At 34.8% G+C, this 11,803-nt stretch overlaps 2 protein-coding genes across 2 annotated transcripts in view; both read left to right on the top strand.

Annotated features, from left to right (window-relative positions):
- Positions 1 to 472, top strand: part of CBG20891 — a gene marked incomplete at both ends in the record, with an annotated part of 3,026 nt that extends 2,554 nt beyond the window's left edge. Inside the window, 2 exons of the mRNA XM_045242748.1 lie at positions 355 to 425; positions 469 to 472. Coding sequence (XP_045097163.1) covers positions 355 to 425; positions 469 to 472 — 75 coding nt within the window. The remainder of the gene's footprint in view (positions 1 to 354; positions 426 to 468) is intronic.
- A 3,927-nt stretch (positions 473 to 4,399) lies between these two features.
- CBG20890 lies at positions 4,400 to 5,921 on the top strand (the record flags this gene model as incomplete). Its single annotated transcript, XM_045242747.1, is given in 3 exon segments — positions 4,400 to 4,422; positions 4,439 to 4,518; positions 5,698 to 5,921. 3 exon segments carry the CDS (start codon positions 4,400 to 4,402, stop codon positions 5,919 to 5,921), a joined length of 327 nt encoding a protein of 108 aa, XP_045097162.1.
- Positions 5,922 to 11,803: the final 5,882 nt, after the last annotated feature.

Here is an 11,803-nt window from a genome sequence, read left to right as displayed (position 1 = left end):
ATATATCAAAATTTGAACTGAGCTCACCGAGAGCTTCAAAATGAGCCCAAACACGCCATGATTCGGAGAGATTCAAAATTTCGAGTGTGTCGCGGTCGTGCGTCGCGTGTTTTGGGCGAAAAATCAAAATTAACCGATTTGTATCGTGTTCGGGCTCGTTTCAAAGCTCACAATCTCACAAATCTGGAAATTTGGGCTTTCTGGCTTTTTAGGCCGGTCTGGGCTCTTTTTGAGCCAATTTTCATCACATTTCCAGATATTTCAGCTTGATGTTTCGGGATTTTTAAGCTCGAAATTTTGAGAAAAACTACTTACTAATGAAAACTGAGCGAATGACTAGTTTTTGGTTTGAAGAACATTCGTGCGAGCAGTGCAGCACATTGTACATGCGAGAATGTCGCTGATTCGACAAAATCCGTGAGACGGTAGATGCGCTGAAAATGTGCAAAATTAGACAATAATTTTTAGCTAATTGTTGCGCTTCGTTCGGAGACTTCTGTTACTTCTCAATTTCATCCTCATCCCCCTATCGTTTTTTTGCCTTGTTTATTCATCTACTTATTTCATCATTCATCTTTCTTTGTTTCCCTGTCGTCACAAGTCATGTGATGCTTTCCAATATGAGCAAATTGAAATTTTCATATTTAAAAATCTGAAATGTTTTTTTTCTAAAATTAGTACCATTTCCAGAAACTTAAGTTCCCGTTTCTAGTAAGGTCTTAAAATCAGTGTGAAACTTTAAAAAGAATTTTCCAACGGTTTTTGAAAGTTAGTTCAAACGAGCTTCCCAATTTTGTTTCATATGAAGAGTAGGGTGACCCAACATTCTCAACTTGATTTTTCTAATTCACCAACTTTTATGACCAAGAAATGATCTGATATTTAACTAGTGTATTTTTATGCCATTTTAACATGGTGGCCTTACTTTTGCAAATCGAGTTTTCTAGGCCATAAACTTTTTTGGCCTAGAAATGACATGATATTTAGCTGACGGGGTTTTATACGCCATTTCAACATGGTGGCCTAACTTTCGCGAGTCGAGTTCTCTGGGCTATCATAGTAAGTGACCTAGTAATGATCTAATATGCACCTAATGTGTTTTCTATGTCTTCACCTTGGTGGCTTCACTTTTGTAAATTGAGTTTCCTAGGCCCTGAACTTTAATGACCTGCAGATGACCTGACATTCATCTAGTATGTTTTTATGCGATTCCCTAGAAAACTCGACTTGCGAAAGTTAGGCCACCACATTAAAATGATCTAGACATGGCTCCATATTTTGAAAAATTGAATTTTTTTTCAAAATTTACCATTTCGGAAAAAGGTTTTTCTGAATTTTCACTAAAACTGAAAATTCTAGGCCATCTCTAGAAAAGATTCGAAAAGATAGAATGTTCCGTTTTGGCAGGAATTAAAAAAAAAACCTAGAACTCTCAAGAAATTTCCAGAAACGGAAGAGTTTCCAGATTTTAAAACTGAATTTTAAAGCAATGTTCAAATTTTGCAATGGAAGATTTTTACGAGCTCTAAGACGAAATTTCGAAACGAATCTGTGACCGGAAGAACCAGAAAAAAACGAATCCTAGTAGTAAAAACTTTGAACCTGGTGATCAGACATTTCTCTTTTTTTCGTTGTTCTCTCTCGTTTTTTTGCCCTCCCACACCAATAAAAAAAGCAAAAGAGCATTGAGTTTCAACACCTTTACGTCACTCAAAAACTCTTGCATCATCACCAAATTTTTGAAGGATTTTCCTGAAATTTCCATATACCGATTTTTTTTCAATTTCTCTCCCACACATTCTTTTCCAAAAGTATATGAGGTCTTTAGTGGGGACAAAAAGGGAAAAGAGAGGAGCAGAGTATGTTTCAATTTCTCTCTTTTTTTTGGAATATTCATGTAGTTCTTTTCATCGGAACTTTTTATATAATTTTATTTTGAGCTCATTGAGCTCTTTTTTCTGCGTCTCTCTCTTCTTCTAAATCTCACGAATTTCTTCCAATTCCTTGGCTACCCGAACTTCCAAATCATGATGGATCTTTTTGAGATTTTTGATGGACGGGCGGGTCAAAACAAAACAAAAAAATCTTTGGAAGAAAAAGAAGAACTTCCGGATTTTCACTTCTTTTCCATCCTCCCAATTTTTGCTCTTTCAGCCGATTTTTGATTTCCGTCGGAAACTTTTTTCCCCGTTTTTTTTTCCGTTTCGAACGGAAAATGACTCTCCCATTCATTGAAAAATTTTGCAAAGCGTGGGGTGTTGTCTGGGAAAATATGTGATTCATTCACAAAGTTGGCTTTTTTTTGTTTTTTTGAAGTCTCGGGCACACAAAGTACGAGTTTTCGGAACTTCCAAACATAAAAGTTTGTACCGAAATCACAAATTTTCCAAGATTCCTTGTTTGCTATAATAGAAGCCCTCCCTATTTGTGCACTCTGAGCTCAATTACCTCGGTTCCTTTAAGAGATATCAAAAATCTGCCAACTGATAAAATATTGCTGATTATATGATAAACATTTTTTCAATTGACTCATTTTTGATCTTTTACAGGAAACAGGATAAATTGGCTTAAACGGCATTTCTATCCCAGGTCTTACGGTGTGTACCAAACGATTGAGGTCATAGTTTTTTTCGAAATTTGCATTTTCGAGTAATCCGAGTCATTGACCACTCAAAACCAGTTTGATCACACTGAGTTTTTTCGTGTATTTTATGAATTTCGATTTTTTGACCGTAACACAAAATTCGGAAATTCAGTAGACGAGAGTACAGTTAGCTGGACAATACAATTAAAAATTGCTTTTATGAGAACTTGAAAAACTTTCATTCAAATTGAATTATTGTCTGTGTTATTTAGGAAATGGTAGTATAAAGACTGTAATAGAAGGGTAACCATACTTTGACCCACATTATAGCAACACAGTGCCACCCAGAGCGTAAACTTTGAGCTGATATATCTCAATTCCTGAAAGAGATAACAAAACGTAGTAAACTGATAAACTGTTTATCATAATATCAAAAATATTTTGTTAGTTTACTATTTTTTTGATATCTTGTCTAGGAACCGAGATATATCGGGTCAAAGTTGAAAGTGTCGAATTTCAGACTAGTCTGGCGAATGGAATATATTTCTCAAGACCTTTAAAATTGGTTATTTTTCAATGAAACGCTAAATGAGTACATATTTTTGTTCTATTGTAAAGAATGTAAAGGTTAATCTAAAATCTGACTAAAAGTTCTTCGCATCGTAGTTTTCCAAACAAATACTATATTTGCTTTAATAGAAGACCACCTTAATGGTCAACTTTGAGCACAATTATATCGGTTCCTAAAAGAGCTATCAAAAATTTTTAACTGATAAATTATTAATCATAATAAGACCAATGTTTTATTAGTTGACAACTTTTCGAAATCTTCTACAGAAATCGAGATAATAGAGATCAAATTTAAGGTAGGCTTCTATTAGAGGAAATACGGTATCCCAATTCTCCATTTTCATTTCTGTATTTTGCTCTTTTTCGATTCTTTCCCAATTACCTCCGAACTCTACGTCATCATCCATCATTCATTTTTTCCTCTTTTTCCAATCACACATAATCTCTCTTCTCTATTTCTCACGTGTCTCCAGATGATATTTGATTCTTTTCTCTCCTCTGCCGTCCCATTTTTCTCTCGGAGCTCTTTTGTAAAGTGAAAAGTGCTCTTTTCTATCTCTTTTCGTATTCTTTCCATTTTTTTTTTCATTTTTTATTGTCCACGTATTGTTTTTTGGGTCGACGAACACCATTTGCCTTGTGACGAGGAGTCTCTTATCACTTGGGAGACTTTTTTTTGTTGGGGATGGAAAACAAGGGAAACTATTTGTCCGTGTTTTAGAAGAAGATAGTTGAGCACACAAAACACAAAAAAAATCCTGTGTTTTCTATTGATCCCAAAAACTCAGAATCCAAATTTTTAATTATTCATTATTAAAACCTGTAGTAAAAGAGCCCCCACACCATCAAGTTAGAGCTAAATATATAAAAAAATAAATATATAAAATGTGTCAACTGCTTAAATTTTTGTAATATTATGATAAAAAATTTATCAGTTGACTACTTTTTGATATCATTCACAGGAATCGAAATAAATTGGTTCAAAGTTGGGGTGCCCTTCAATTACAGGTTTCACGGTCTTTGTTAAATTAGCTTTGAGATATGAAAAATAAGAATTTTACTTCGAATTCCCATAAATCCCTGTTTTTATTTTCTCTGAAAATCCTACTCCGGAAGTTTACTCACTTCCGTTATTTGAATGGGGCTGTCTATAAATTTTCTATAAATTTTCTACACTTTTATTTTTCAGAAAATTTTTTTCTAGTTCTCCTCCAATTTTATTTACTCAAACTTTTCTTTTAGTCTATGTCGTCTTACCAACGTCCAAAGTTTTATCGATCCGAGTCGGAGATGTCTCCGGGACCGCCCGGTGGGATCAGTCCGCCCGTTTTGGTACCGGGAAGTGCTCCACCGATTCATTCCGGGCATCATCACTTTCAAAATCATTATCATCAAACGCCTCCTGGAAAATTGAGAGATCGCTCGCCGCGTTTATCGGTTAGTTTAGTTTTTTTACTTTTCAATTTCGAGCTCAATTATCTCGGTTCCTATGGGACATAGAATGAATGTGTTAACTAATAAAATGTTTATCATATTATCATCAATATTTTATTAGTTGACATAATTCTGATATCTTTGGAAGGAATCGAGGAAATTCAGCTCAAAGCTAACAGTCGGTTTTACGCTCACTCGATTTTGAGCTCATTTATTTAAATGCTCATGAAAGATATCACAATATTGTTAACTAATGAATTATTTATCAAAATATAACTAATATTTCATCAATTAGCCCTTTTTTGATACCTTTCACAGGAATCGAGATACACGAGCTCAAATTTTCCGTAAATCCAAGGCTGTCGAATTTGGGCCGAGGCATTTTTAGTTCAGGTACTTCTGAAATAGGTAGGATTCGGCGGCCTAGCGGCCCTGGTAGTTTTTGGCTGGCTAAGCTTATTTTCGAAAGAACGGACTGATTGGCCCACGGTAACATACCGACGGCCTCAATCACGGCCGATCGCGGCCCTGTTTCCGACAGCCTTCCGTAAATCTACACATTTTTAATTTTTACCCACTTTCCGTATACTTTTGTTCTAAATTTTTTTCCAGAACATTCACCTTTTGAATAGTAATTTGTATTTATTTTCCCATCCATAGTGAAATTGTGATCTCTAAAAAGTATTCAGAGCTCTCACGAGACGAAAAGTTCTCTCTCCTTCCTTCTGGATCAAATTTCTTTTGTCTATTTTCAAACTGAAAAAGGAAAAATAGGAAAATACTGGAACGGGTGTATCAAAACAAAAGGAAGTTGGTGTTTGTTATTTTGACAAACTTTTTAAAACAAATTATGTTTTTTTTCCACATGGGAAGAAATTGTTGAAAAAAAAAGAAGAGGAAGAAGTAGTTTTCTGTGAGTCGAAGGTCCTGCTCCTCAAAAATTGCTTCCGAATCTAAGATTCTCAGAATCTCAAAACTTCAAAATCTCAAAACTTCAAAATCTCAAAACTTCAGAATCTCATAATCTCAGAATCTCAGAATCTCAGAATCTCAGAATCACAGAATCTCAGAACTCAGAATCTCAGAATCTCAAAATTTCGGAATCTCAGAATCTCAGAATCTCAGAATCTCAGCATCTCAGAATCTCAGAATCTCAGAATCTCAAAATTTCGGAATCTCAGAATCTCAGAATCTCCGGATCTCAGAATCTCAGAATCTCAGAATCTCAGAATCTCAGAATCTCAGAATCTCCGGATCTCAGAATCTCAGAATCTCCAAATATCGGAATCTCGAAATTTCGGAATCTCAAATATTCATTTCGCAGTTTATCTGAAAATTCGAATTTGTAGGTTTTTGGTTCCCTGCCCAAATTGGGTAATCTGAAAGTGTCTGAAATTTCTAAATTTCTGTTTTAAGTGTAGTGAGCAATATCCCTTCATTTATCATATCAAAACAAAAGGAAGTTGGTGTTTGTTATTTTGACAAACTTTTTAAAACAAATTATGTTTTTTTTCCACATGGGAAGAAATTGTTGAAAAAAAAAGAAGAGGAAGAAGTAGTTTTCTGTGAGTCGAAGGTCCTGCTCCTCAAAAATTGCTTCCGAATCTAAGATTCTCAGAATCTCAAAACTTCAAAATCTCAAAACTTCAAAATCTCAAAACTTCAGAATCTCATAATCTCAGAATCTCAGAATCTCAGAATCTCAGAATCTCAGAATCTCAGAATCTCAGAATCTCAGAATCTCAGAATCTCAGAATCTCAGAATCTCAGAATCTCAGAATCTCAGAATCTCAGAATCTCAGAATCTCAGAATCTCAGAATCTCAGAATCTCAGAATCTCAGAATCTCAGAATCTCAGAATCTCAGAATCTCAGAATCTCAAAATTTCGGAATCTCAGAATCTCCGGATCTCAGAATCTCAGAATCTCAGAATCTCAGAATCTCAGAATCTCAGAATCTCAGAATCTCAGAATCTCAGCATCTCCGGATCTCAGAATCTCAGAATCTCAGCATCTCCAGATCTCAGAATCTCAGAATCTCAGAATCTCAGAATCTCAGAATCTCAGAATCTCAGAATCTCAAAATTTCGGAATCTCAGAATCTCAGAATCTCCGGATCTCAGAATCTCAGAATCTCAGAATCTCAGAATCTCAGAATCTCAGAATCTCCGGATCTCAGAATCTCAGAATCTCCAAATATCGGAATCTCGAAATTTCGGAATCTCAAATATTCATTTCGCAGTTTATCTGAAAATTCGAATTTGTAGGTTTTTGGTTCCCTGCCCAAATTGGGTAATCTGAAAGTGTCTGAAATTTCTAAATTTCTGTTTTAAGATGTAGTGAGCAATATCCCTTCATTTCTGAAAATCTAAACATCTCAGAATTTTAGAATTTCAGAACTAAGAATTCCAGAATCTTAGAATCTCCGGGTCCCGAAAGATCAAGATTCAAGATCGTTTGGAAACTTTCGTTCAAGTATCCTCCCTCCTACAATTTCTTTAATTTTTCCTGTTGAAAACTGACACTTTTCTCATGACCACATGACGGACACATGGGAGAAGATACTCACACATTAGCTCATTTTCAGAATTTCTGGTGACTCTAGTTTTTTTGGAAGAACGTGTTTTTTTTCGGAAAACACGAGTTGGTCATTATGAGCCAGAATGCTGATGTCTAGTAGATGTGTTTTTGTCATTTCATCACACAGCTGCAGGATTCTCTTCTTCTTTACTTTTCAATCCCATTTCTTTGTGGTTTTCATGTGTCAAAAAAGAAAGGGTGTATAGAATCTCATGCATTTTATGATATTCAAGCGTAGTGGGGCACCCACAGCTGATGCATTTCTCCCATTTTTTTTCGAATAAAATCTTTCAATAATTCTTTGTTTGTAGAATAGGTTTTTTGTCGAGTTCAAGAAAATCATTTCGAATTCTTATCTAGGTTAGAGAATCTTTGAATTCAATTTCCCAAAAAAGAGCATTTAGCGACGAATAGCACGACATGCAGATAAATCGAACTAAAGCAAATTTCCTTTTTTATGTTGTAGTTTGATTATGAAGCTTTGAATTTTGCTGGGTTTAAAAAATACAGTAAAAATTGTAGCTTTAAAAATTGTGGAAATTCTGAAAATCTGAAAAAAAAACTCATTTTTACACCACTTGCGAATCGTTTTGATTATTTGCAAAGTTCCAGTTCAGAGTTTAGAGTTTAAAAAATCCAGATTCTTTAAAGTAATCACAGATCCCAAAGATGGATTTTTTGTGATTTTTTCAACAAGAAAGCTCAAATGTGGTTTTGGCTGAAAATTGCTGAAAAATTGAAAATTCTGGTCGGGAAAAATCGAAAAACCGATTTTGATTACTGTAGATTCGTTTTTTGTGCAATGCACTATTTTTGAAGACAATTCGCACAGAATTTCAGAGGCTTATTCATTTTCGAACCCAATTATTTTCGTGAATAATTTTCCCTATTATTCTTCCTAATCTGCACCCTCTACGTTGATTTTTTTTTGACATGTTTTTGACATTTATCTTAAAAACGAGCGATTTTGAGTCTATCCTCCAAGAGAGTTTTTTTTCCGACCCAAAATTCTGGATCGATTGATATAAAAATCTCAAAAATTTTGGAATTAGTGGACGCCCCCCTTTAAAAATTGAAAGCCTATTTTCGGAAATTTTGCAGAGAATTCCTGTGAAAAAAATTTCTGAAATCGGCTCAGAATTTAGTACTTTCATAGATTCCAGTAATATTTTTGAGTCATTTCCAAACCTAATCACTTTGTTTCTTATTCTTCCTCTTTTATTTCCTTTCCTCCAACTCTTTTCCTCTCATTTCTCTTTCATTGTGCAATAAAACCGAACACTTTAATTTTTTCTTCTCTGTTCTTTTCCATTTTTTCCTTTCTATCCAGCACCATATGTCCCTCTATAAATCATGTGGAATGGACCAACCAATTCGAAATCGAATTCGTCTATTTTTCTTAAGGATTTTACGAGAAGAAGAAAAGATAAAGGAAAAAGAAGAAGAAGAAAACACAAAATCGGGATCCTGGTAACGGATTCCAGTAGGAAGAAGAGGAAAAATTGAAACATGTGTTTTGCGATTTTTATTGGTTTTGGAGATGTCTAGATATTTTGAAAAACCGGAAACTAATTTGTTTAATTGTTCAGTATCTTCTATTTTGCTTGGAATTTTGGGTCAAAGTTTCAACTATTCTACTTAAATTCAAGGTCCAACCCTGATATCCAACTTAGTAATTTTTTTCTTAAAAACTCAATTCTTTTTTCAATTTTGGGATAAGGAAAATCCATAAAAACCCTGAATGGTTGCTAATTGGCTTTTCTTTATTTGTGTAATTACCGTAAACATTCTAATAGAATGCCCCTTCCCTGACTTTCAACTTTGAGCCAATTTATCCATGTCCCTGTGAAAGATATAAAAAAGTTGTCAACTGACAAAATATTTTTGATTTTATGATAAACATTTTATCAGTTGACCACTTTTTGATACCTCTTCCAGAAATTGAGATATATGAGCTCAAATTTGACGATTTGGAGGGGGGGGGGTTCTATTTGAGTGTTTACGTTAATTGATTTTTTTGTGGAGGACCACAGGATCAAAATCAGATATACATTTTTTGATCTGTCAAATATTCCGGATCCTGGGATTTGCTTGTCAAGCTTTATTTTTTCAGTAGAAGTAAATCTTGATATTTCAGAACTTTGCATTTTTGGGTTATGAGGTTCAGAAAAAATTTTGAAAAAAAAAACCTTTAAAGGTGGGGGGACAGGAGATTTTTCGTAGTTTTTTTGTAGCTAGAGCATGCATTCTACCGTCACGGTGTACAACGCTTAATGTCACTCTGCGTACAGCTGTCGTCCTCGCCTTTATGTATGCAATCGGGCGTCCGCTTTCTCTTTTCACGCGTGGCTCAGTCGGTAGCGGCGCCGCACCCTCACTCCTCGCCTTCACAAGTTCAACTCCTCGAGGGGCATCTTTGAACGGAATTTCGAGAACATTATTTTTTCATGTCTCCCCACCTTTAAGATTCTAAGATACATGTGTTTCCAGAAGATTCTGAAAATGTTTCAAAAATTGACTGATTTTAATACCGTAAAACCTGTAATAGAAGGGCCCTTTATCTTTTATCTTTGAACCAACTTATGTCGGTTCCTGTAAAAATATCCTAATTTTGTTAACTGGTAAATTATTTACCATAATATCTCAAAAATTTTATCAGTTGACACATTTCTGCTATCTCTCATCAAAATCGAGAAAAATTAGTTCAAACTTGATAATGTGGGGGCCCTGCTATTTGAGGTTACGTTCCCTCAATTCCACCTTTCGATGAGTTTACTTCACTCAAGTATAAGAATCCATCTATTCTCTTTTTTTCTCCTTCTATCCAAAGTGTCACATTATCCCGTCAACGAGATCCCGTGAGTGAGTAAAAGCATTCAAGGAGGTCCTTCCCATCGCTTTTTCCTCTTCAATTGTTCTTCTCACTTCTTCTATTTTTTTTTCTTCTAGACTAGGTAAAAATAACGGGAAATAACACTTTATTATGTTCATTCTTTCCCAGCTTACTTTATTTTTAAATTAGGTTCGTATTTCTTTTTTCCTCTTTCTTCATTGTTTAGAATCTATGCAAAATAACCGTATCTTGTCATTTTCATTCAATTTTTCTCATTTTTCTCGGCTGAATATTTTTTTGGAAAAAGGACTCATTCTTTTTCTTCTCGTATATAAATGAGTAGCCTTCCCACCGAAAAGTCTTCTTCTTCTTCTTTTTTCTTTTTGAATCCATTCAACCGGATGATGACCAAAAAGAATCGGTGAATAAGCTTTGACCCTTACTACGGAGGGGGGAGTTTTTTGTTTGGATTTATTTTGGATGTACTTTACCCGGATTCCCAAAGAGTATACTTTTAACGAAAACAATAGAAAACGGAAGGGAAACATCTGGGTTTTATTATTCCGAAGAATTCATCTCGGACATTATATTTGAGCACATTTTCAAAGAAGATTTCTTAACTTTAGTTCATTTTCCTACTCATTATTTGTGGCTTTCTATATAGGTTTTTAATTTCAAAATTTACATCTGTGATTTTCAGAGATTTCAAACATACATACCGTAAACACTCTAATAGAACGCCACCCGAATCGTCAATTTTGAGTCCATGTATCTCATTTTCTGTGAAGTATATCAAAAAGTAGTTCACTAGTAAAATGTTGCTAATATAATGGTAAGCATGTTATTAGTTGATCACTTTTTGATATCGTTCAAAAGAAGTGAGATATATAGGCTCAAAGTTGATGGTCCGAGTGGCGTTCTATTAGAGTGTTTACGGTAGTTTTGAACCCAATTGTTTTGAATGCTCTTATAAAATCACACCTAAACCGTCAAATTTGAGCTCAATAATCTCGGTGGCCACCAAAGGTATCAAGAAGCGGTTAACTGATAAAGTGTGGATGATGTTATGATAAGTAATTTATCATTTGACCACTTTTTGGCATATCTCAAGAGAACCGAGATAATTGAGCTGAAAGTTGACGGTCTGGGTGGAGCTTCTATTAGAGAAAATACAGTATCGGATTTTTTGTACCGAATTTTCAAGAATAGCGAACTGCTGAGCGATTTATCATAATATAAGAGGGCGGGGAGTTGAGATTTTTTTCTGATATTGTCTTCGAAATCTTGAATTTCTTCTGTTTTTTCATAGATTTTTTCAAAGTGATCAATTCATTCAACTTGTGACATACAATAATTTACAAATTTGTATGCCTACGGGAAATTTCCCATAATCGTAACAACCATAGTTTTCGAGACAGGCGTTGTCTTGCTGTAAATCATTTTATGTCACTTATTGACCAAAGTTGATTAGTTAATTGCCAATTTTTTGAAAAGAGTGAAAAGAATCGAGAGATAAGTGTACAGGGACAACAGAAATCAACGTCACAATACTCTTTTTGATAGAAAACGTACCGTAAACTCTAATAGAATGCGCCCCAAACCGTTAACTTTGAGCTCATATACCGTAAAAACTCTATTAGATAGCCATGGTACTGTATTGTTCGGAGATGGTCTGGGGTGGCACTGTATTAGGGGGTGGCATTCAATTAGAGGCTGGCACTTTAATGTTCGGAGTCAATTTCTACTGAAACTCATCACAAAAGGACTCGATTTTCAACTTTTTCATAAAATGACTTCAGAGGT

The sequence above is a fragment of the Caenorhabditis briggsae genome (genome assembly GCF_000004555.2).
Source record: "Caenorhabditis briggsae complete genome, chrII, whole genome shotgun sequence".
NCBI classification, from domain to species: domain Eukaryota; kingdom Metazoa; phylum Nematoda; class Chromadorea; order Rhabditida; family Rhabditidae; genus Caenorhabditis; species Caenorhabditis briggsae.
The sequence above is the reverse complement of the archived record's forward strand: the minus strand, read 5'-3'. Positions and strand labels throughout refer to the sequence as shown.